Source organism: Naegleria gruberi (assembly GCF_000004985.1).
Source record: "Naegleria gruberi genomic scaffold NAEGRscaffold_17, whole genome shotgun sequence".
Lineage (NCBI taxonomy): Eukaryota > Heterolobosea > Eutetramitea > Acrasida > Naegleriidae > Naegleria > Naegleria gruberi.
The window spans coordinates 267,847-292,410 of record NW_003163310.1 but is presented as its reverse complement, the minus strand read 5'-3'; the positions used below and the strand labels follow the sequence as shown (position 1 = coordinate 292,410).

The 24,564-nt window shown below is 34.7% G+C and overlaps 10 protein-coding genes across 10 annotated transcripts; 5 read left to right on the top strand and 5 right to left on the bottom strand.

Moving 5' to 3' along the window:
• Nucleotides 1-297: 297 nt before the first annotated feature.
• On the bottom strand, nt 298-2,458 carry NAEGRDRAFT_48199 (uncharacterized protein; the record flags this gene model as incomplete). Its single annotated transcript, XM_002678493.1, has 2 exons — nt 298-2,296; nt 2,364-2,458. The coding sequence occupies 2 exons, from the start codon at nt 2,456-2,458 to the stop codon at nt 298-300; spliced, it is 2,094 nt and encodes a 697-aa protein (XP_002678539.1).
• A 426-nt stretch (nt 2,459-2,884) lies between these two features.
• Nucleotides 2,885-5,869, bottom strand: NAEGRDRAFT_48198 (uncharacterized protein; the record flags this gene model as incomplete). Its single annotated transcript, XM_002678492.1, has 1 exon — nt 2,885-5,869. One exon carries the CDS (start codon nt 5,867-5,869, stop codon nt 2,885-2,887), a length of 2,985 nt encoding a protein of 994 aa, XP_002678538.1.
• A 1,053-nt stretch (nt 5,870-6,922) lies between these two features.
• NAEGRDRAFT_48197 (uncharacterized protein) lies at nt 6,923-8,125 on the bottom strand (the record flags this gene model as incomplete). Its single annotated transcript, XM_002678491.1, has 1 exon — nt 6,923-8,125. One exon carries the CDS (start codon nt 8,123-8,125, stop codon nt 6,923-6,925), a length of 1,203 nt encoding a protein of 400 aa, XP_002678537.1.
• A 235-nt stretch (nt 8,126-8,360) lies between these two features.
• On the top strand, nt 8,361-11,932 carry NAEGRDRAFT_48196 (uncharacterized protein; the record flags this gene model as incomplete). Its single annotated transcript, XM_002678603.1, has 2 exons — nt 8,361-10,283; nt 10,535-11,932. The coding sequence occupies 2 exons, from the start codon at nt 8,361-8,363 to the stop codon at nt 11,930-11,932; spliced, it is 3,321 nt and encodes a 1,106-aa protein (XP_002678649.1).
• A 66-nt stretch (nt 11,933-11,998) lies between these two features.
• On the bottom strand, nt 11,999-13,250 carry NAEGRDRAFT_66210 (uncharacterized protein; the record flags this gene model as incomplete). Its single annotated transcript, XM_002678490.1, has 2 exons — nt 11,999-12,680; nt 12,727-13,250. The coding sequence occupies 2 exons, from the start codon at nt 13,248-13,250 to the stop codon at nt 11,999-12,001; spliced, it is 1,206 nt and encodes a 401-aa protein (XP_002678536.1).
• A 178-nt stretch (nt 13,251-13,428) lies between these two features.
• Nucleotides 13,429-14,797, top strand: NAEGRDRAFT_48195 (uncharacterized protein; the record flags this gene model as incomplete). Its single annotated transcript, XM_002678602.1, has 3 exons — nt 13,429-13,887; nt 13,950-14,262; nt 14,319-14,797. The coding sequence occupies 3 exons, from the start codon at nt 13,429-13,431 to the stop codon at nt 14,795-14,797; spliced, it is 1,251 nt and encodes a 416-aa protein (XP_002678648.1).
• A 1,482-nt stretch (nt 14,798-16,279) lies between these two features.
• Nucleotides 16,280-17,770, top strand: NAEGRDRAFT_473 (uncharacterized protein; the record flags this gene model as incomplete). Its single annotated transcript, XM_002678601.1, has 1 exon — nt 16,280-17,770. A coding segment is annotated over one exon (1,491 nt), but the record flags the coding sequence as incomplete, so codon positions are not given.
• A 468-nt stretch (nt 17,771-18,238) lies between these two features.
• On the bottom strand, nt 18,239-19,276 carry NAEGRDRAFT_57696 (DnaJ-domain-containing protein). Its single transcript, XM_002678489.1, has 2 exons — nt 19,031-19,276; nt 18,239-18,985 (listed from the first exon to the last, which is right to left on the bottom strand). The coding sequence occupies exons 1-2, from the start codon at nt 19,096-19,098 to the stop codon at nt 18,259-18,261; spliced, it is 795 nt and encodes a 264-aa protein (XP_002678535.1). The 5' UTR covers nt 19,099-19,276; the 3' UTR covers nt 18,239-18,258.
• A 708-nt stretch (nt 19,277-19,984) lies between these two features.
• Nucleotides 19,985-21,541, top strand: NAEGRDRAFT_66206 (ras family small GTPase; the record flags this gene model as incomplete). The annotated part of the gene is made up of 1 exon (XM_002678600.1): nt 19,985-21,541. The coding sequence occupies one exon, from the start codon at nt 19,985-19,987 to the stop codon at nt 21,539-21,541; it is 1,557 nt and encodes a 518-aa protein (XP_002678646.1).
• A 325-nt stretch (nt 21,542-21,866) lies between these two features.
• Nucleotides 21,867-23,831, top strand: NAEGRDRAFT_66205 (uncharacterized protein; the record flags this gene model as incomplete). Its single annotated transcript, XM_002678599.1, has 1 exon — nt 21,867-23,831. The coding sequence occupies one exon, from the start codon at nt 21,867-21,869 to the stop codon at nt 23,829-23,831; it is 1,965 nt and encodes a 654-aa protein (XP_002678645.1).
• Nucleotides 23,832-24,564: the final 733 nt, after the last annotated feature.

The following is a 24,564-nucleotide window of genomic DNA, read 5'->3' as shown; positions in this document are numbered from 1 at the left end:
TCTCCCAAATCTGCATCCAAACTCTCATCCGACTCTATAAACTCTATCAGTGATAACTCTTCTTGAGGTTTCTCAACTGTTGAGGTCGCCCCCATTAAGGGTGGTGTTGAGGAAAAGACACTCATTTTTTTCAAAAGATGAAAAAATTCCTTACGAACAACTGCAACTACTTCTTCTGTGTGTGTGTGTGTGCAGTAAATGCAGACAACGTTGGTCTTTGTCATGTGTGTATGAGAGAGAGCAAGCAGTAACGTTCAGAAATGTGTGAGTTTGAGTGATTCATGGCTCTTGACTCCCTCAGAGGATTGTATCAATGAGATTGTCCATCTGGAGTTGGTCCTGTTTGGCCGTGATGAGATATTGTTGAAAGGTCTTTTTTTTCAATCGCTCAGTAATTTCCCTGTTAGCCATATCGAACATTTGGGGAGTTGGGAATAGGAGGTGGGATTTGAGAATGTCTTCACACTTGGAGGAGAGCATGATGCGAGCAATTGGAATGATGCTTTGTTTGCGTGATGAATGAGATTTGTTATTACCACTGTTGTGGCCACCATTTTCAGATTCATCAATGGTGGACATGGACTGAGAGTGCATCATTGAGTGGTGTTGATCTGCCTCTTGATTGTCTATAACTGGCTTTATACCAAAGAATTTTTCACAAATGGCCTCTGCTTCATTTCTCATAAATCTTTGAACACTTTTCTGTTCTTCTTTGGAGGAATTTTGAACGGAGAATACTTCTTCATATTTGATGCTTCTGCTCAGGAATTGAATCAGACTCAATTGTCTTTCCTCTTTCGCAATTCGTTTCAATTCTTCAAACACATTCTTATCCTTGATTAGTTTCTTCCAAAAATAGCTGTCTGGATTACCATTCTCTAAAATTCCCGACTCTAGCTCTTTCATCAATAAAGTTTCATATTGATTGTCCATTTGTTTTTGTAAAACTTGATTTTCCTCTTCCAACACTTGGACTTGATGTTTCATGAGCATGAGCTTCACTCGAAGAGAGGAAAATTCACTATTGAGAATTTCATCCATCAAACTCTTCAAATGATCTCCCTGTTGTTTCATCCTCTTCTTATTCAGTCTTATTCTAGTCAAATTTTGTTGCAATTCATAATTGGAAAAGTCAGAAAATTGTAAATTCTTCAATATCATATTACTACTAGCCATGCCAGATACGTGGAATGGATCAGAGACATCTTCATTGCTTGTTACTGAACTGGTTGAGGAAGTATTAGAAGAGGGGCTACTAGAGAGTGGTGAATGATTCTCTGCATGATACCAATGCTGCTGCTGCTGTTGAGGATGTTGATTCATCAAGTGGCCGAATTGCAAGTTGAGAGAAGTTCTATGATTAAGCCAAGAATCTTGTTGGACATGATGCTGATAGGGCACATCTGGATCGTCATAATCCAAATAGGTATGATCATCTGCAATATTGGAACAAGATGAATTTGATTGACTGGATTGACTGGATTCTGAATCGGTTGACTTTTCATCTTCATCTTGGAATGCAGCTACTGTCCATGACTTGTGCATGGTTGGCTCCTTTTCTTCCAAAGAAGATTCGAATGTCTTGCTTCTAAACACAGCAATATAAGCTGGTTTCATAGATTCCATTGAGGTATTTGACATTTCTCCAAGTGAAATCTCAACTGGAAATGTCACACCATTAGATTTCTTTCCCAAAACATTTCTAGATTTTCCAATTAATCTCTTATCTCTTCTCCTCAGATATCTTTGCAAATATTCATCGTGTATTCTTGCCAAATGAGATGGCATTAGTATTTTAACATTTTGTCCAATCATTTCCTCTTTCGTATATCCAAAAACACTTGTCATGGATTCATTGACAGCTAACATAGTTCCCAAAGTATCAGAAATGACAGCAGCATCCAAAATTGCATTCAATAACCCATTCATTTGTTCATATTCCTTATCAACTTGATTAACTTGTTGAGAATTTGAATTTGAATTTTCCGAAGAATGAATCATTTTGTAAAATACATTAAACCACTCTTCATATTCCAATTGATTTTCAGCAATTAACATTAATAGAATTGAATTATTGGTCTTGCCATTGAAGAGTGTCAATGCCATACTATAATTCTTTCCACAAATATTCTTTGCACTTTGAATTTCACATTTTTGATTTTCCACATCATCATTCGGAGAGAGAATGTATTCTTGAATTGGTTGATGAGAACTATCATTCCAATTGAGAGTAAACTTTTCTGTTTGTTTTTTAAATTTGAATAATTTTCCATCTTTTGTCAACACAAACCAATATCTATATTACACATTTCGTCCAATCAATTCGTCAACAATGTTAAAAACAATGCAATGCTATTACTTACTTTTTCCATCGATTAAATAAACTTCCCTCTTTCTGTTGAAGGAATCCACTAAACACAATGGATGATTCATCCTTCTTGCTGGTGTGATTGGTCATCATTTTCTTGTTTCGAATAAAATTGTGTGAAACTTCTTACTCGGGTTCAAAATTGGAAATTGGATTACAAGTTTAGTGTGCAACTCTTTCTACTCGATAAAATTGAAAGAAGTGACAAATACCTAGAGAATGGTAGAAGAATGTGAGAAGTTTTTTTCTATTGTTTCGTGTGGATATTTCTCTTCAACACAAAACTTGTATCCGAAACTTTGCAAAATCAAGAATCCTTCCAAAAGAAGGTCCAAGAATGGAGAATTGGAAACTAACAGCAAAAATTGCTGAGAGGTCTCTTAAAAGTTCTGATTAATACTCTACATTCTAGTAAATCCAATGCAAAAAAGAATCTTTCTAAGAATCGTTGTATTGAGCTTTACAAAAAACTGAATCAATAAATATCTTGCATTTACCAATATGTATTATCTACATTTAAAAATACAGAGATGATTTAGCTGCTTGACTAATAAACAAGCCACAATTTTTCAATTCTTCCTCAGCACTTTCTCTCAACAATTTAAAAGAAAGATTTGGATTTGAGGAAAATGCAGTTCTAGAACAAGCCCTAAAGATGCAATTTTCAATATTTCCACCAGAAAATTCAGAGTAGTGTTCTGCCAATTCATCATATTCTTCCATGGTAATGTTCTTTGGCACTTTTTCTGGAATGAGTCTTTGCCACATTTGTTTTCTCTCAGTGAGGGATGGCGAAGGTAAGTTCAAGACAAATTTAAATCTTCTTATTAATGAACTATCGAGGCAAGTAAGTGAGGATGTAATGACAATGACAGCACCTTCGTAGTGTTCCAAGTGATTCAATAAAATTTTGATTGACTTGTCAAATTGATTGCCTGAGGAATCATCTGTGCTCATTTCCAATACAAGAATTGCATCGAGCTCTTTACATTCTTTAAAGAGGGCTTCAACATTCTTGGTTGTGTGGAAGCTGTATTTGGTCAATAATTCATTAATATCAACAACTTTCATGGCCTTTCCAATTTCATAAGAAATAACCTCAGCACAAAGTGATTTTCCAATTCCTGTTCCATGTCCAACAATTAAACAAGTTGTACCCTGCTTTTTAAACAGAGAAGAGTCAAATCCCCATAAATTGAACAAAATTTTCCTAGACTTTTCAAATTGAATAACTTCCTTAACTTGATTTTTCAAGCTCTCTGAAAGAATGAGATCTGGTAGTCCTCTTTTTGGAATAATCTTCTTTTCGAATTCTCCCATTTTGAGATGACCCTTTAGTTGTAATTGACATGCTTTTACGAGGTCATTATGAGTAATGACAGGATTTTCAGAGTCTCTTGAAATGGCAAAAGTGAGAGCACTCAAAATTGCATTCTTAATCAAGCCACCAGTGAGTTCAAAATCTTGAGAAAGACTTTCCCAATCTACATTTGCGAAATTGGCTTGAGGAGGTATGTGCTTCTCCCAAATTTGCCTTCTCAACAATGGATCAGGAGCTTTAAACTCAATGGCCAATGTGATTCTCCTATGCATGGCTTCATCCAATTCATATTGTTTGTTGGTGGCCAATATAATCAAGCCATCAAATTTTTCAATCTCTGTGAGTAGAGCTGTAACGTCAGAGTTTGATCGTTTTCTAGATTCGAAAAAGGATTCACACTCATCAAAGAAGAGAAGGGCATTATTAATCTTTGATTCTCTAAATACGTATTTCATAACTTCTCCCTTCTGTTCAGTCATGTTGGAAAAATTAACAAGCAGCAGTTTTTGGTTGAGATGATTTGCTAAGGCATTTGCCATCATTGTCTTTCCTGTTCCAGATTCTCCGTAGAACATTATGACAATTGAATTACCGTACGAAATGATATCTTCAAAACCTAATTGTAATCTGGCTTTTTTGAATCTTTCATAATTGGCAACAGTGTCAACAATTAATGATTTTTGAGAGTCAGGTAAAACAACATTTTCTAATTTCACTTTGGGGAAGAAGAGATGAGAACCTTCCACAACCTGTGAAAATTCAAAGTCCATATTGCATAAATAATCTAACATTCTTCTGTCCATATCTACATAACATTCCATCAGATCATCACTCATTTTGTCACTCAATCTAATCATACCATCCAAAATCAATTTGGACTTCTTGTAGAAATAGGAACGACATGCCATTCTCTGTTCCAAATCATCACATAAAATCCAAAGGAGATAGCCAACAGTAAATCCTCTTGAAAAGTTTGCTCTGTGATTGGTGGCATTTGCTGCCATTGTCACCTCAAGACATATGATTGTGGCTGCAGACATTGTCAAAATCCATTTTTCAAATTCATCCAGTCCTCTAATGGCTGCCAACTTTTCTAATCTTGGAATAAAGTTATTCTTGGTTTGTTCTGATCTCTTCTCAATCTTATTTAAGAGAAGACGACATTTTCCTTTCAATTCTCTTATAATACTTTCATGACTTCTATCTCTTGTAATTTTAAATCCTGCATCCTCATTTTCTTCAGACATTTTATCTAGTTCTACATTTCTAAGTCTGATTTTTTGGCAAAGATATTTAAATCTATCGTCCAGATATTCTATATCATTTTTGTAAGGAGATAGAAAGTCCTCAGAATTTGAGACTTCAATATTTGAGGTTAGAGGCTTCTTTGGTGGAACTATTGCCTTTGGATCTGATTTGTCTTTTTGAATGAATTCATAAACATTGAAATTATTATCTGTTGTACCCTCCTTTCCATTTTCTAATAGAGCTAATTCTCTTTCAATTTCATCATCGTCAATTTCAATATCCTCCAGATCTTCCTCATTCCCATCTTCACTACTCTCCAAACCTTTTTGTTTTGTGACTGATTTTATACCTGGTAATTCAAATGTACTTTCCTCAAGCAATACATCTGCCAATTTAGTCTTGTCAATTTTGAGAAATTCCTCTGGAGTTAATGGACACTTCACCAGTGCATTGATACATTCTCTTGGCATTTTGAGAATATTAACTGAAAGACTATCTCTAAAACCAGAGTCAATGATAATAATTCCCTGTTGGATGTGTTCTCTATTAGGACTCAGAAAACTCAAAGTTTCAAGAGTACTCATCTCTGCAATTATAGACATGGTAGCAATAGTCATTATATTACTCATTCCAGAATTATTTTTCGATGATCTAGACAAAACCACTTCTGCCAATAAATTGCTTGATTGACAAGTAAAGATATATGAAAATGCAATAAACTCTTTACAATCTTTCAATTCAAGATATTTTGCCAATCTGATCAAACGTGGAATCTCCTCAGGTAACATATCTGATGTATCCACACCTGCATATCCATCATATTGTTTCTTAATAATCTCCAAAAAGAATTGAGAGACAGCAGCAAAACTCTCCAAAATTTTCACCATATTTTGTGTTTGATTTTCTGATCCACCCGATAAAGATGAAATCATTGTCGATAATAAACTGGTTTCCAATTGATTTTTAATATCCTCCCTCTTTAAACTCACTACAAAATAATATTCAATTATTTGTAATAATTCATGATCGTGTAATAATTCAAATTTTTCATCCCGATCACTATTCTTCTTCTCCTTTGTGAGGAATTGATTGATCGGATCAGGAAGAAAAACCTCCAATATTTTACATTGCTCGAATGGTTGCATTTTTTTAATGTTTCTTTAATTTCCTTTTTCCTTTTCGAAGTTAAATTTAGATTCTTAGTACTTCTAACAATTAATTGACTTTCCAAAATGGAGTTGACTTGACACAACAAGAATTGTCTATTGATAAACCTGGATATTAAGGCAAGTTAAACTTCCTTCTGCAATTGGTCAATTTGTCCATATCTAATTGTTTCATTCATTTGGTTTTACAACTATTCAACACTAAGTATAATAACTCTCCACACACTCTTCAATGTCAATATGTACAAAGCAATACCTTGAGCAATAATCTGACAATACAATTAGATCTATCATTTTGTAACAGGTATTGTCGAATTTAATCGTCCAATATTTAAAATATTTTCCCAAACGTTCATATTTCTTATTAAATCCACAATAAATCCCCCTATATGATTCTGCAAGTATTTTCTGATCAATTTCTCTTGTTTCTCGATTAATAATTTGGTTTTGCAACAAATCGAAATAAATCTGTTCGAAATCAATCAAATAAATTAAATTTCCATCATCAAATTCAACATATTCCACTACTTTCACTTTCGATAATAATTCAGAGAGCGTAAATGTCTTGGTTGTAACTTTGGTGCTATTATCCTTAATAAGCGAACCACAAAGATGGACTTGAAAATCTCCATCCGACACACTGAATACCTCTGATTTCTTTACATAGAGACATGCTGCAAAACAGTTATAATCAAGCTCAGGACCAGCAAAACCTCCAATCACAATAATGTCATTTTCACCAACCCACTTTTCTATCATCCCCTCCTCAGTGTCATGTGTTTCAAAAGAAAAATACTTGGGTGTTGAACTGTCTGTATACTATAATTTACAATCTACAAATTCAATACTTGTTAAATAGATCACACAATCTGGCAATTCTCCATTCTTATTTTGGTGGATAATTAATGGCAATTTACCCAATCGCTCAATTTCCTTACATGTTTCATTCTTCAATGGAGTATCGATAATACTTGTTGATATTTCCAATTTCTCTACTCTAATTGAGTTAGGTACTGATGACGTATCTGAAAGAAAAAATGTCTGAGAACAGTTTTCAAAATGCAAAATAGGATCTGAAATTGGAGGGAATGAAATTAGTAAAGAGTTCGTTTTCTTGTCATAGACATATCCTATCATATCACTATAACACACGAAATAGGTGGCATCAGCTGGAGTTGCAATAAAATCAATTTCATAATCGATCTCAATGAGGCTTACTTTGTTTGATTTTTCGTCCCAGATAGCGATCCAGTGCTCATCTGATACTTCGTCGTTATCAAAAAGTCCCACTCTAACAACGAAATATAATTGCTCTTCTTTTTCATCACAAAACATCTTTGTGGATTTAGATGCTACATCTACAAAATACAATCGTGAATCGAATTCTATTGTCATATTTCTCTTAATCGATCCATCTTTGGCATTAATTACTCGAATATCCATTCTATTATTCCTGAAATCTTGCCTGTACATGTAAATTTCATTCTTTGATCTATAATAATACATATCATATTCATGTCTTAATTTTGAATTGGGGCTTACAATATCAACATTCCACACCAGAGTCAATGAATCGTCAAGTTTCTTCTTTGTCAATAAATGTTTACGAAATAAATAAATATGCTCCCCTTCGTCATCCACCTGAAACGAACGAAACTCTTCAAAATCTTCTCTATTTAAACTAATAGTCCTCTCCATCAACCCACTTTGCAAATTAAATACATAAATACAATCATCCTTTCCAACAAATAGCTGCCCCATTGAACAACAATAAACAATCATCATCACACTCCAATAATTAAAATTAAAATTTGGATCGCTAATGAGAATGGAATTGGTCGGAAGGAAATCAGTAACAAATTTCTTTACCTTACTTCCTCGTAATTGTTTTTTCAATCCCGATAAGAGATGATTCATCATTGGTAGGTGCATTTCATTGGGAGGATCATTGTCTGAGAGTATTATTTTTACAGAGTCATTTTCAGAGTTGTTGAATTTCCTCTTCTTTGGTTGTGATTCCATTTTTTTTTTGACTCGGAGGAATTACAAACAAGAAATTGGTTTACAAAGGATTTAAATAGTTTACAATAAATTAAATATTAAAAGCATTGTCAAGTGTTTGATGAAAGGAAGTTATAATTAAGGTACCAAACGTTTATTGTATTGACGGACAATTGTAATGATATTAATTAGTGTTACATCATTAAATCATGTTGAAAAAGGATTGAACACTTGTAACTGTCAATAATCAAAAAAAATGTCAGAAGATTTACTGGCAGCTGTGGAAAGGAGTATTGGTTGCGATTTTTTCACAACTGAAAATCTTCACACCACACCAAATACCAAACTCTTCTTGTGTAAATCAAGTGACGGAGAATCGTATTTCGTTGTAAAATCCAACACCCGATTAGTTTCCTTCCCAGAAGGTGATTTAATTTTGAAAGTGGACGAATGTTTACACAATGAACAAGAGAATGAATATTATTATTATAGCAAACTGAAGAATTCATTCAAAACTTATGTGAATTTCATAGAACAAATTCAGGGAGAATCATTTTCATCAACCGAATGGAAATTTGCCAAATTATTGAATGAGAAGGATGTCATGACATTGTGTTGGCAGTTGATTTATTTATTTTCAAAGAATTCAGGACTTGTGGGTAGGGAAACGATGATTATTGAAAGGATGGATGATGGAGTGGTGAATTTGAGAGTGTTTCCTGTATCTATTGGAAATGATTCGAAAGTTGCCGAAAGATTGATCATGTTATTATTGGAGCTGGTGGCAATTTATTTGGATTTACCAAATATTCCTCAACACTTTGATGAGGTAAGACAAGTAATGGATACAATAGAAAATCTACCTCTTGGATCGAATGAATTGCTTATTCACTCAATTGTACCAACTTTGAAGAGTTTGATTAATGTGGAAAAACCAGATTTATACGAAATTCTTACTTTATTCCTCTTTCAAATGGTCAATTTGGATTCTCATCAGTATTGGTCCTTGTTGAGTTCACTTAGTTCCAATATTCACAATAGAACTGTTGTTGATATTTGGATTGAAAGTCAAAAACTATTTGAACAGAAACAATACGAAAAAGCGCTCGCAGCCATTTTGGATATTAAGAAGGAATATTCAGACTCGCACCCAATAGTTTCATTCTTGACTGGAGAAATTTATTACGAATTGTACAGACAATCCTTCTACAAGTTGCACTATCCAGGTGAGGCAACATTATTAGCATGTGCTTTGCATTATTTCACTCAAGCAGCAAATATATCGAGAAATAACATTCATTATTTGGAGAGAAAACTGGAATGTCATTTTAGAAAGTGGATTCTTGATAATGAACTCAATTTGGATAAGAGTAATAAGGAAATGAATGAATTGATTGCAGAGATAGATCATTTAATTGAAAATAATCCAAAATCCAGCTCTCTTTACTCTATGAAGAGCTCATTATTCTTTGTTCATGCCATTAGATTTGGAGCTCTTGCTGAAGACAGTCACATGACTACAAGTTTAACCTTGGCAGAGGTGGCAATGAATAATTCTCCCTCAACTCCTCGCTATCAATTATTATTCGAATGGATTAGTTTCTTTTTCTCCAAGGAAGGAAAAACCAAAACCTTCTCACTTGAAACAGATGATGCCAAATTCATTCTCTTCCAAACAATTATTACATGCTTTAGAGAACAAGACAGTGATGAGCTTGTTTCCAAATTATTAACTCATACAGATTATCGTCAAACAGTGATTGACACATTGTGGGATTTTCCACTCCTTACTGAACTGTATACTTTACACGTGACAGGTCAAGTAATCCAAGGAAAGGCCAATGAAAAGTACATCTCTATCATTACAAAATTGAATCCAGCACAATCCTACCTTAAAGATGACGAAACAAAAACCTGTATGAAATGCAACACCAAATTCACACTCATCAATCGAAGACATCATTGCAGATTTTGTGGAAAGATTTTCTGCAATTTGTGCAGCTCTAAAAAGGTCAAGAGGAAGGAAAAAGAGGAAAAGAGAAGTTGTGACGATTGTTTCAATTTCCTTTCCATTGAATTTGCACCACTGAATAGTACCAATACATCACCATTGATTAGTAAGGATAAGAATTTACTCATTGTTGATTGTGATCAATTCTTTGAGGATCAAGTCAGGTCAGTATGTAGTAAGACAACCTGTGAAAATGCTTTCAATTTTCAGTTGACCAAATAAATAAAAGAAAACCAAAAAGTTCTGCAGGACTTTGAATATGGACACAAACATGCTTCCTGACGAAAAGACATTCCAACCTTTCGAAATGGTCATTACAACTCCTTAATTGCTTAACGTACGCCGTAATTTTCTAACGGTTTTTTTAAAAACAACACAAAAAAAAATTAATGCAAAAGACCTTACGACCCAATTCGCAGGTTCATCAGCAGCACCAACAGAATCGATTTTCTTCGGAGGGATCTTCGACTGTTAAGGCCATACAACAGTGTTTGGCATCAGCATCACCACATCCTCATCAGCATTGTATTAATCAACAAAAACAAGCTGATCCTCATCATTCGCAACAAGTGCAGCAGACAAATCATCAGCAAGGAAATTCAAGCTCTACTTCCCCTTTAAAGAAGAGTAAGGAATGCCATGGGTTACTTCCGAAAATTGGAGGATCTTCACCGGAGAGAAAAAGAATTAAGAAGAATGACTCTTCGGATCAGCAATTAGTTTCTACTGCTCTTTCAAAGAGATCCCATTCGACTTCTCATCGATTTTTGGATGTAATGGTTACGAATCAACCAATTTCTCCCAACCACAGACGATCAAGATCAAATTTTAATTCTCAAAGGAATTTGAATTCCTCACTTCCAACCCCAAGTAGCTCAACATCTAGGAAAACAACAAAACAAGTTAAACAGAGGCCAACACTGCTCAATACTCATCAGGTATCTCCGACTCATACTTCAATGCTGGAAGAGGAGGACGATGATTGTTATCAATTAGCTTCACCAAGAAAATCTAAGGAGAATTTAATCAAGTTATTGTTCAAAGAGACGAATCAAGATTTAACAGTTCATAAGGAATTGATTGTAAACCCTTTTCAAAATCATCCATATACCGATCTTCCAGAGGTTCCTAGGCCTAAATATCCAAATTTATCTGACAAGAACCAAAGCATGTTCACCAAATTATTGAAAATCCAGAATTTTATATCAGCTTTCGAGTATAACTATATAGAGCAACACTTTTTTGATATCACAAGATTGAGACCCTTGAAGAGTATCATTCAGACGGCAAAGGAAGTTGTCAGTGATTGCCTTCCAATTAGATGCGTTGAGGGTACTTTTCTCTCCCTTTTTTGTACACAAGATTTTGAAGATGTTGACAGGTTTAGTGTCTTTTTTCAAACAACAATGACCCAGAGAGTTTACAGACATATAGTTTGTGTTGTTCGATTTAAGGGAAGATTTGGAGCTTTGGGTCTTTCGAGGAAATCTGACTTGTTTTACAAACCATTGATGTATTTCAAAATCTCTGAAATACTACGAGAATATGTCTTGTCCTATTCAAAGTATGGGCACTCTGTTCAACTGATCTATGTTTCACTACCAATATCTCACGATTCCTCTTCTAAGGATATACCAGTTTGGAACTTTTTAAAATTGGATTTTGAAAAGCATGAAATTGATACACTAATGGATAAAGCAGATAAATATATGGGTGAAGTAACTTATAGCAATGGAGAAAAACTTTTGGAAAGGAAAAGGAGAAAGCTCAAGCCCATTCCAACACTTTCAGACGATGAGCAAGAAACAGACTTGTAAATATGTAAATATTGTCAATTATTTATTTTAATCTAGGTACGAGAGATTGTGAATCAATCCAATTCTCTAAACAATTAACATGTTCAAGTGTTCATCAATAAATGAAAGAATGAAAGACTCTCCAAAGATACATCCAAAGATACCAAAAGTAAGGACATTGGCTATTCTAAACATCCAAACTCTTACAAGATATGAACATCCATCCAATTGACTAGTATATCTCAACACGTTTGGTGAATTGGTAACAAAACCTTCCAAGTTACCATTATTGTAAACTGCAAAGGATCCTCTACCACCAAACTTGGCATACATGACCTTTTGTCTAATATACCAAGCTTCAATGAAAGGACCAAGGGTGAAAAGGGTACAAGCATTCACAATTTTCAAGAACCAATAGGTAAGCTCAGTATTAGTTCCACAATAAATACTAAACCATTTGAATGGTTGATTATTGGAATAGTTGTGCCAAACTACTCTTCTGTCCATGTCCAAGTCTTCCTCTATTGGTTTCCAAAAAATTCTCTTATCAATCTTGGAAAAGTAGAATCTGTGAGTGAGACCCAAAGCTCTCCATAAACCACAAGTATAAAAATTACACAAATTATTCAAAAAGTGAATAATTGGAATGGTACAACATGCATCTGAACTGTCCATATCCAATTTTCTATTACCAATCACCATTCTTCTAACATGAAATTTGGTTATTACCAAAATGAATAAACTATCAAAGAATCCACAAGTTAACTTTCTAATTTTTCAATCCATTAGAATAAAGTAATTAATAATACACAAACCTTAACAACCAGGTGACGGCCCAGAACAAAACCATAAGACAATCAACAAATTTAACATCAAACAATCTATTCTGAATTCTTGTATACCAACCACTGTCAAGAGTGACTCGTGGCATGTTCATAAAACTACTTTCGTCCATTTCTTCTTCAGGTTCTAAAGCAATTGCGGAAGCAGACGGATACAAACAACATACGAAAACCCACAAAGCTCCACAACTCACAATCATTGGCAAGATAATGAGACAAATCGACAAGATAATTGCAATATACCCAGCCAGGACAGTCAATTGTGTTATTCCATCACCTGGTGTTCCATTATTTCCATTATCATAGTCAGCAGGAAGGAAGGAGGAGAAGATGGAAAATTCTGGCAGATGAATAATCTTTTCTTTTACTTTCTCATTGGCAAGAATTTTGGACGAAAGTGTATGCACTGAGAGTGAGGCGGAGGCTCCAACTTGTTCGCTGCATAAATACAAAGCAAAGACAATTGCAAAAAGCAAAAGAACAGAAAAGCTCTTCATTCAATATTTTTTTTTACGTTTTGTACAAGGCAAGCTACTTGACATCATATCCAAAATAGTAATTGTCAACTTTTTGGAAATCCAATTCCATTCCTAGTATACTAATAGTTTACAATAGTTATTAACACAGTAATAAAATAATAACTTTTGAAAATTGTATAAAAAAACTTTAAAAAAAATGCACAAAGTTAAGATTCGCTCGCCAGCAGCACAATTTACTAATTTATTTTTTCGTGCAGCTGCTACCACTACTCGGAAAGTAAATAAGAATCAATTTATTGCTGCCATTGTTGGAAAGTCATCATGTTTGCAAAAATCAACGACTAGTAAAGTATCACCATCTGATTTTTTGAAAACTTCATCACCCTATTTTACTCCCGATAGGATGGAAGAGGGAGCCTATGAAGTTGTTAATTCATTCCGAGAGGTGGATACAGAGAAAATTAAAGTACCTCCATATTTTGATAAGGAGTCGTGGGATTATTCAATGAAATTGGAAATACACAACGATGAACAAGATGTGAATAGTATTAGGAGAGTAACTAAGTTGGCTGGAGAGGTTTTACGATATGCAGGAAGTTTGGTAAAGGAAGGAGTGACAACGGAGGAAATTGATGAAAAGGTGTTTAATTATATTGTGAGTATTTGATTATTTGTGTGGTTTTTGGAGTAATTGACCAAAATATTATTTTGAAAAAGATTGAGAATGGAGCTTATCCATCACCTTTGAGATATAACAAATTTCCAAAATCTTTGTGTACATCAATTAATGAAATTCTCGTGCACGGTATTCCAAATACTAGAGCATTGAAGTATTCTGATTTAATTAATTTGGATATTACTGTTTATTTGGATGGATTTCATGGTGATACCAGTAAGACATTTATTGTTGGAGAAAATGAGGAAAAACCAGATCAACCAATCAAGAATGAATATAAATTATTGATTCAGGCAACGAGAGAAGCATTATGGGAAGGCATCAAAGTTTGTGGACCAGGAGTTCCTCTCTACAGTAAGTTTATACTCTGCTGTGTGAATCATTTCTAATGAATATTTATGAAAATATAGAAATTGGATGTGCAATTGACAAATACTTGTCTAAATTCAATGAAACTCATGGCACTTCATTCAAATCCAGTCCAGACTATGTTGGACATGGTATTGGACGAGAATTCCACGGACTGCCACAAATTGTAATGGTCAAAAACAAATACGGAAAAGATTTTGTTGGATCTGACAAGATGAAACCAGGCATGGTCTTTACAATTGAACCAGTTATCTTAACTGGCTCCACAAAGAGTAAAACTTGGAAATCTGACTCATGGACCATCACTGCAAAAGATGGTTGTGTGAATGCACAGTTCGAACATACCATCAGAATACGAGCCACAGATAAGGAAACAATGACCGAAAATTGCTTAATTGGTTGCGAAGTTTTGACTCTCCATGATGAGTATGACAAGGCAATGCTTCAAAACATTCTTAATATTCAAAGTTCCGACCCTGAACAAGCAGCAACTGTTGAAACAACTGCCTCAGACCAATAAGAATGCATTCTGTTTAGCAATTACAATGAGCGACTAATATGAGAAAAGCATTTTGCCCTATTTGCAGATATTTATTCACCTTCCATTGTTGTGTGTTGAACAATCATGCATTGTCCTACAGTAATCATCACTCTCTTATCAAACTAAAATTTCGCATATTGTCAATTCAATCAAAATACACCCACTACATTCAACAATTTACATGAACCAAACCTTTCATAAACTTATTCAATTGGGAACCCTAACCACACTCTGTACCAACCAATCTTCTCATCACCCACAATATTAATTTGTTCGACTCACAAACTTGGCGATGAAAGTTTTTAGCTTTATGAACCTGAGTAATGTTCTTTGTGCCCTCCTCAATCAATTTTTTTAAAAAAAAAACAACAACACTTTAACCCTAGCAGTTTTTTGGAAGAGAGAAAATTTTGAATCCCATATTGCAATCTCCTCCTCACTATTACTACTGCAGAACAACATCAAGAATTTATAAACACACAATTTTGATTATAAACAATGCAAACTACCATTCCTGAAATTGTAGAGGAACACGAAGAAGAAGAAGAAGAGGAAGAATTTGAAGTCTATGATCTTCCACATTCTCCATTCTCTCCTCCTCACTCTCCAGAAGATACAATTACAACAACTAATGGCAAACCAAGTCTTTCTATCACAACTGCTAAACCACCTCCAACATCAGCAAATATGGCTAGACATTTGTTAGAAGGAGGTGCTGGTAGGAAAAAGAGTAAATTGGAAGTTTCTAGATCATCATCAAATTTTGATACAAACTTGACAACACCACTCTCAACTATGGTTGAGCATAGTTTCATTCCAAATCCTGTTGCAGTTCAACAAGCAGCAGAAGAATTGGAAGAAAAACAAAAGAGGAAGATCTCAGGAGGAACTCCAATACCAGGACAAGGATCCACCCTTACACCCTTCCCTACTTTTGCTGATAATGTTATCATGACACCAACACCCAATGTAAATATTGCAATTCCGATCACTCCTGCTGTTCAGGTTCTTCCACACAGTGAAGACACTTTTACCTCTAATTTGGAAGACCTCCACTATGAAGATGATGCATCAATGTTGGAACAAATCAAAGCAAAGGAAGCTTGTTTTGCAGAAGAATACATTAGTGAAGAAATAGTTCAAGTTTGTCGTGATTTATACAAAGTTTTGGATATGAGAAGAAAACATCAAGTGGGAGAATTTTCTGAGGATGAAAAAAAGGAATATCGTCCTTGGAATTGTTTCTACAGCAAGGATGATTTTATTGGAAATGTTGATGAAGATGATCTTTTATTGCATTCTAGAGGTCAACAAAATGTTGGGTCAACTGTACATGCACCATTCGATCCAAATGATGCAGAATCCTGTAAACGTTATCCTTCGACTAATGAATTTTTTGAATGTAGAAAGGGTGTCTATTATGTCAAGAATGGTGCTGGAAGAGAATTCTACCCTCCTGTTTCTTTTGAGGACCATTTCAGAGATTATAGATTCCTTTCAAATATCATGTACGATGCTCCAACTAAATCTTTCTGTTACACTAGATTGACTGCTTTGGAACTTAAATTTACCTTATACAAGAAGTTGAAGCAATTTGAAGAAGTCAAGACTCAAAAAATGGTTCCACACAGAGATTGGTACAATGTCAGAAAGGTTGACGGTCACTTGCACTTGTCATCCATGGCTAATCAAAAGCACTTGTTGAGATTTATCAAAACCAAACTCAAGCAATGTCCAGATGAAGTTGTCATTGTAAGAGATGGTAAACAATTGACTCTTTCAGAGGTCTTTAAGAGTTTGAACATGACACCATACGATCTTTCAGTTGACACACTTGATGTACACGTTGACAAGTCTCAAACTATGCACAGATTTGACAAGTTTAACTTGAAATATTCACCATTTGGTCAATCTAGATTGAGAGAAATTTTCTTAAAGACTGACAATCTCATTGAAGGAAAATACTTTGCTGAAATGAATAAGGAAATTTTCAAAGATTTGGAAGATTCTAGATATCAACACGCCGAACCAAGAGTGTCAATCTATGGTAAGCAAAAGGACGAATGGTATTCACTTGCTAAATGGATTTGTAAATTTAAAATGTTCAGTGATAATATTAGATGGCTTATTCAAATCCCTCGTCTCTACAATATTCACAAGGAATTCAAGTCAATTACTAATTTTGAACAAATGTTAAAGAATATCTTTGACCCACTTTTTGAAGCAACTAGATCACCAGAAAAATATCCTGAATTGAGCACCTTCTTGGGTATTATTGTTGGTTTTGACTCTGTTGATGATGAAAGTAAGCCAGAACCAAGATTCCATCTTGATTTACCTTCACCAGATGAATGGACCAATGATGAAAATCCACCATATGCCTACTATTCTTATTACTTTTATGCCAATCTTAAAGTTTTGAATGCTTACAGAAAGTCAAAGGGTATGAATACCTTTGCTATTAGACCTCATGCTGGTGAGGCTGGAAGTGCTTCTCACTTGGTTAGTGCCTACCTCCTTTCTGATGAAATTAACCACGGTATTGAATTGAGAAAGGCTCCAGTTCTCCAATATTTATACTACCTTTCACAAATTGGTTTGGCCATGTCTCCACTCTCCAACAATTCACTCTTCTTGTCCTACGAAAAGAACCCATTCCCACAATTTTTCCAAAGAGGTCTCAATGTTACACTCTCCACAGATGATCCTCTCATGTTCCACTTTACTCGTGAACCTTTAATGGAAGAATATTCTATTGCTGCTCAGGTTTACCACTTGTCAAATGTTGATTTGTGTGAAATTGCTAGAAATTCTGTCATCCAATCAGGATTTGAAGATGTGTTCAAAAAGTATTGGTTAGGTACAACCAGATTATTTGGTCGTAACGACATTCGTCAGTCAAATGTTCCTAACCTTAGATTGAAATATCGTTTTGAAACACTCTTTGATGAACATTTATTCATTCAAAAGGCTCTCGCTGTTGATTATTTGAAGAAGAAGGTAAAGGGTGTGAAGTATGCTATTCCTCCACCAATGCCTCAAACTGAAGTTTTGGCTCACCTCTTGCGTGATAAACCATCCTATCTTGCACTTTCATTTGGTTCTATGGGAAGCCTTACCAATTATCCTGCTTTAACATTAGCCACTCCAAAGAATGCAGAACCTCCTGTCAGTCAGGCATCTATTGAAGCTACCAGGGTTAAAGAAGAAAGAGCTAAACAGGAAAGAGATGGTAGATTTAATATTTGGATTTTGTCAGCAGCAATTCTTGTTGGATCCCTAATTATTGGACATTCTTTGAGGAAATAAATGTGAATAAATTATTTGAATTCATTGATAAATATATTAGTTCAAATAATACGAGATTTCTAATTGAAAAGAAGGCAATTCGTGACCGAACATAGAGATAAAATCAGTATTGAATAAATTAATTTAATAAATTAAAAAGTGGTCAAAAGTGTTTCCAAATCTCTAATATTTCCTCTCAAGTCAGTATTGTCAATCATATTCTTGACATCCTTCAAGTATGGTGAAATGACAGCAAAGGTTTCCTTTCTGGTTTGGGAAGTCTTGAGGACAGTATTATTAAGATCCTTGGTAGTCTTCATCATTTGGGTGGTTTCTTTAATCAAATCTTGGAATTCCTTAGTGTTTGACTTGAGGTTTGATGCCTTGAAGAGTTGGCATTGAGCACGTCTACAAGCAATACGGATTTCAATCAAGACACACCAAACAGATTTTCTATAAGCAGGGAAGCTCTTAATTAAAGCATTCCACAATTCATCAGCTTGTTTCAAATTTTCCAAAGAAGAATCAAGATTTTCGTTTGACAAATCATTTTCAGCTCTCTTGATAGTATCAAAAATAATTTCAGTCAACCATTCTGGTGGATCTTCCAAAGCTGGGTGCAAAACAAAGAAGGATAATGGAAGAACAGCTCCGAACAAAACAGCAATGAAAGTAGTGTAAAGAACGAATGGTTTTCCAGGATTCATCAAAATATCAGGATAAGTTTCATAATCAAAGAGGTCAACCCAATCAGGATCTCCATGTTCATCAAAATTCTTACGTCTCTTTTGATTCAACAAAATGTCTTGTGATTCCTTGATTTGGAGATACTTTTGTTTGGCAACTTCTGGTTCATCTTGAGTGTTACGGTCAGGGTGCCTATTTAAAATGTCAAAAATGTCAAATTTAACATTATAAACTTACATAGTTCTTGACAATCTACGGAATTGACTCTTAACTTCTTTATCAGTACAATTCTTATCCAATCCCATCACTTGATATGGATCAAACTTGACTACACCAGATGATCCAGCACCTGAAAATGCAATAATCAAAAATAATCCGATTAAAATCAAAGCTCCAACAAAAATTCCAACATAGGTGTAGAATTTTTCTTCGTTTTTCCAAACCTTCTCATAAAAGTTCTTCTGAACAGAGTCCCATTGCTTGATAGCCGACGATCCGAGTGAATATTTGAGTGATGCGAGAGCCATTTTTTTTGTGATGATTTTAAAAAAATTATAAAATTCGCATCAGCTACCTTTTTACCTTCCGAATCGTAATGATCTTGCATACATCATCATCATCATGGGTAACAAGATAGAGAGCATGATTACGATGATGAGTAATGGTGAGTACTTTATCTTTTGGGTGGATGATGTAAGTACATTTTGGAGAAGTATGAGCTTTAGATGTTCATGATGGTGAGATGAGAGAGATGAAGCACCAATTATAAAGCAACATTTGGATAGAACTATAATGGGATTGAGAAAAGCTCTTTTTTAAACCAATGCCCAGAGGTAGAAGTGTGCCTGATTGAAACTCTTGCCATTGCTGGAGGGAGTGTATGAACGATACTTGAGATACTTGAAGGATGTTGTTCATTATTATTCTCTTTCCAAATGGATGTTGTTCTCTCATCATTGGATTTCAAACAACGGCACTAAAGAACAATGAAAAAAAAAAGTAACTGAATTGGCGCCACTCGAGTTTTTATCAGATTTCTTACCGCCAATTTATTCTTTGAGTTGTTTTTACTACTTGTTCAGAGAAGCACTAAGGCTAATTATAATTTGGAGGCAATTGATTGACCATTCAAAAAAAGAAAATAACTGATTCATTACCTCATCATTGAAACTCATTAACTGATTAATAATAATGAATCAAAAATCCTCTCCTTCTCTATCTTCTTCGGAGGGAGCAAATAACTTTCAAGAAAAATGTAGGAAAACCTTAAATTCAATGAAGAAGGGATTGGCAAGCCTGAAACAATCTTTCAAATTGATTCCAACAAACGAACATCGTGATAGAGGATCGTTTGAAAGGTTGGCCACCCCAAGACAATACCAACAATCACAACGTACACCCACTCTGAATGCTCATCGTCAGCAACGAGAGGAGATTCAATGTGGTTGTTTGGATTTTCAATCGAGTTTATTCTTGAATAGTTCAAATTCGTTAGAGCCAATGGACGTAAAGGTATTGCTATTGGGAGCCAATAATGTTGGAAAGAGTGCTCTCAGTTCTCAATTCATTAAGGGAGAATTTATTGATGTTTACCATCCAACAATTGAAGATCAATTCAAAAAGACACTAACTGTCGATGGGAAACAGTACATGTTGCATATTTTAGATTCTTCAGGAAGTGTGTTGTTGAAGGAAGAGGAGGAAAATGATCATGAAAGTGTCGCCTCTCAATACACTAACAGTACATCAACACTTGATGATGAAACAAAGGTTTCGAATTTCAATACGGTATTGACAGGCTCTTTTCCTGCCGAAAGTTCTTCCTTTTCCTCTCTTCCTGCCCAATGTGTGGATGCTATTGAGAATGAAGAAAGAATAATCTCAACAGAAGAAAATCCACCAACCCAAAATGTAAATACAACCCTTAACACGAGTCAAGTCCCTTCAGAATTTATGCAAAAATGTCTCAGAGATTCCATCATTTCGCACATAAGTCCAAAACCTAAGAGCAAACGAATTAGTTTGAATCCTGAAACGATATTTGCTTCCAATGTAATTATTTTTCTGGTTTATTCTATATCAGATCACTCCTCCTTTGAGTCAGTAGTCCAAAGGTATGAGGAGCTTAAGCAACTTGTTATTGAATCTCAATTGATCAAATATTTTAAGGACCAAGATGAATCTCTTTCGAATAGAAGCTCTCTAAGGGCTTTTCTATCCTCCTCTAAGAGATCATCATTCAACTATTCATTTCAACCAACTATAATGCTTGTTGGAACGAAAAAAGACCACGACACATCAGTCAAGTCATTATCCGAACTCAATATATCGAATTCACCAGGCTCTTTTGGAATGCATGGTTTCTATTATGGATTTGGCCATTCGAATAGTAGCAGTTATGACCTTCCTGCAAGTTTACCAATATATGGACCTAGTCCAATATCTAGAAAGCCATCCATCTACTCCCAATTTGAATACTCATTGTGTGGAGTGAGTGAAAACAAAAGACAAGTAAGCTACGATGAGGGAGAACAATATCAACAATCTCTGGGAGAAAACTGCTTATTCATGGAAGTCTCATGTCAGAATCCTTTAGATGTTGAACAAGTGTTTCTTCAAGCATGCCGAAAGGTTAGATCAAGAACCATTGAACTAGATAATTCTGATCATGCTCATGCCTTTAGATCCAAAACAGTTAAAAACAGAGCTAAAATACCAACGTTTGATGTTAATAAAGAATCTCAATAGTTGTAAACTTTTCATTGTTCTATTTTTATACAAGCTCTTGTTCTTTTCTTGTTCATTCCAGTTGACCAAATTCCAATCAGTTTGTTCTAAGGAAAGATTTGAATGAATAAAGAAAGCAAATCAAAAAAAAAGAATGAACAGACATGATTATCAAGATTTATTTGCAGTATTGATTGCAGGTTTTTGCTTCTACTTTTGCTCAAAAGATATTTCAAAAAAACAAAACGGTTATTGGAAACACAAAGAAACATCACAATCCAATTCGCCCACAAACAAATAGAAATTGCCAAAAAACGCAACTAAATAAAAATTAAATTCAAAAAAAATGAATCCATTTTCTCTGGATGCAGCCTTTGATCTTGAAACTCCTTCGGAAAGCAGACAAACCCTGTTTCCTTCCACACCAATCAATACTCAAAGTCTGAGTGATATTTCAGCATTTGTCTTGACGAGTATCACCCAGGAGGAATCTAGTGATCCGAGCTGTATTATACGAAATAATTTAAAGAATATCTTATCCTTCCTTCCAATATGTCCAGCCTTGTTCTACTTTAAATTGGTCAGTAAAGAGTGGAGTGAAACGATCATGGATATTAGAGAGGAAATTTATCAAGGAAAGGCTTCAATTTCACTTTTAACATTTTCCAAGCACAAGAAAATCATCAATGGAGTTAATGTTCAATCCGATACTATAGTCACAACAGCACAAAATACACCACAAAGCTATCAATCTACATCCAAGTCGGAATTGAATATTAATTTTCCTCTGGCACTCTTGGAAAATCTGTGTGACAATAATCCTTTGATTGGACCTAATACTCACATTCAATCTGTGGAATTACTAGGATTAACAATTTCAGAGATGGAATTTGTTCTTAAAAAACTAGCACAAACAAGAAATAGTAGTGGATTTAATAAGATGATAATGCCATCAACACCATCATCAGGATTATTGATGGATAATTTTGATGCCTTTCCTCCAACCCCAGCAGTTTTTAAATCAGCAGCCAATCAAACATTTAATAATATTCAGCCACTCATCAAGAATTTAGTAATTGGTTGGCCAAACACAACTGTTGAAAATAATTTTGTAATCCCTCAACTTTCCAATACAGCTGGTGGACCTGTTAATTCACAAGTATTTTCACTTTCTGCATTAGACACAAGCGAATCACAAATTCAACTACCAGATGACGATGAAGAGGATAGTGATATGGATGATTTCATTGAATATGATGACGATAATCAGGATTACACAACTGTAAACGGAGCAGGTGAAGATGAAGAAGATGATGATATAGTAACCTCACTCAAAACAACAGTTTCATTCAATACCAGTACAATATCAGTTTTACAATCAATTGAGACTATTCTCATTATTGATGCTGTCAATGAGAGAAGTTTGATCAATTATGATATTCTGGTTGATTCATTTAATGCTGAGGCTTTATCATCTATGGATGATGTTGACTTTCGAGTTGACAGTTTTTCTAAGGAGGATTATACACCCTCAAAGTTTAACCATCTCTTGGATTTCATCTTCTTTAACACAAATCCAATATATTCTTGCAAGATGAAATTCTTGAGGAATCCATTCTTTTACTATGCTGAAGATAGCTATCATGATATGGTTAATTCTGAATTAAAACCATACCTAAATGCCCTGACACAGTGCAAATCATGTGGACCACTCTTCCACTATTCTAGATGCCTTCTTTCTGATGTAATATCGAATGAATTTCTCATCGATATAAAGTTCCTAAAGGAAAATTGGAATGTACTTTTAAAACCACTCTATGAATACAATTTATTGAATTGGAATGATACAGTTTACAAGTACTCGACTGAGAAAGCAGATGTTATCCAAACTGTTTTGAAATTTGTGTATGAACTCTACGCTAACCCTAATGCTCTTTCAAGTCAAACATTCAAACAAGATTTGATGAGCTCATTTTCTGAAACCTATTCCACCTTCTTGGAAAATGAAAGTGTCAGTCTTGCTACTAATATTTTGGAAACACTCGCAGAGTGGAGCAGAAACACACTTCCTTCCAATCTAGATTTAAAGCCATACGACATTCACCACTTTTCTCATTGCTTAAATATGAAATCATCCTCCTACTTTACCAAGGCAATTGATCACTTCTTTATGGGCATAATCAAGACCCTTGACTCTGAAGAAACCACTCGTCAAATTAGGAGCTGGAATAGTCTATTAGAAAGTGGCCAAAAGAGAAGTCTTTCAACAGTACCAACACCTGAAACCAAAAAGAAGAGAATTCAATTATAAAGACGTTTCCTCACACAATAATAAACACAACCTTTTCGGCTTGCATCAAATTCCTCAAAAATAGTGAAAGAATCTCAGCATTCCTAACATGGCCATAGTCCTAAACATGTAGCGATTCGCGCATTTGGAAGGCAGGTTATATTTTGTTTGAATTTTTTAAATTAAAAATTTGAAATAAAAAACAAAATCTGTGCAAGCAAGTAACGAACTGCGCTGTGCTGGAACAGAGAGAAGATAATAATACCCTCCTCCACAAACCCAACCAACCAACACTATCATCTACACACAAAATTCACTACCCACCCTCTGTAGAGAACATTTTTGAATCATCACAAACATGTCATATAGCAGTATCAGCAGCAATATGGAGTTGTTAGATAATCGTAAGTAGTTGTTATTATCATCATCATGGTTTGAAACGTTGATGAAACTCTATTTCCTTTTAACGGCATGCCGGTCAATATCATCACACAAAATATCTTTCATCACTATCTGAAATATTCATCCAATTTGATTATTATTGTTATTGCCCCTCTACAAATCAATTATCATCACATCATTACGCTCTCTTTTGGAAAATATATGGAAATTAATTGTTGACAATTATAGGTATGAACAATAGAGCTTTAAACACTGTTGCCAATGGCAATCAATCTGTTTCAACACCAACAACTCCTAATAATGCTAATCAACCTCTCACTTTGGAAATGCTCAATCAGAAAGTGCAACTCTA

Coding starts and splice junctions, on each gene's coding strand:
- NAEGRDRAFT_57696 (XM_002678489.1), bottom strand. CDS start 19,098: ATGGGATTGGATAAGAATTGTACTGATAAAGAAGTTAAGAGTCAATTC. Junction 18,986..19,030: donor CGTAGATTGTCAAGAACTAT/GTAAGTTTATAA, acceptor CATTTTAAATAG/GCACCCTGACCGTAACACTC.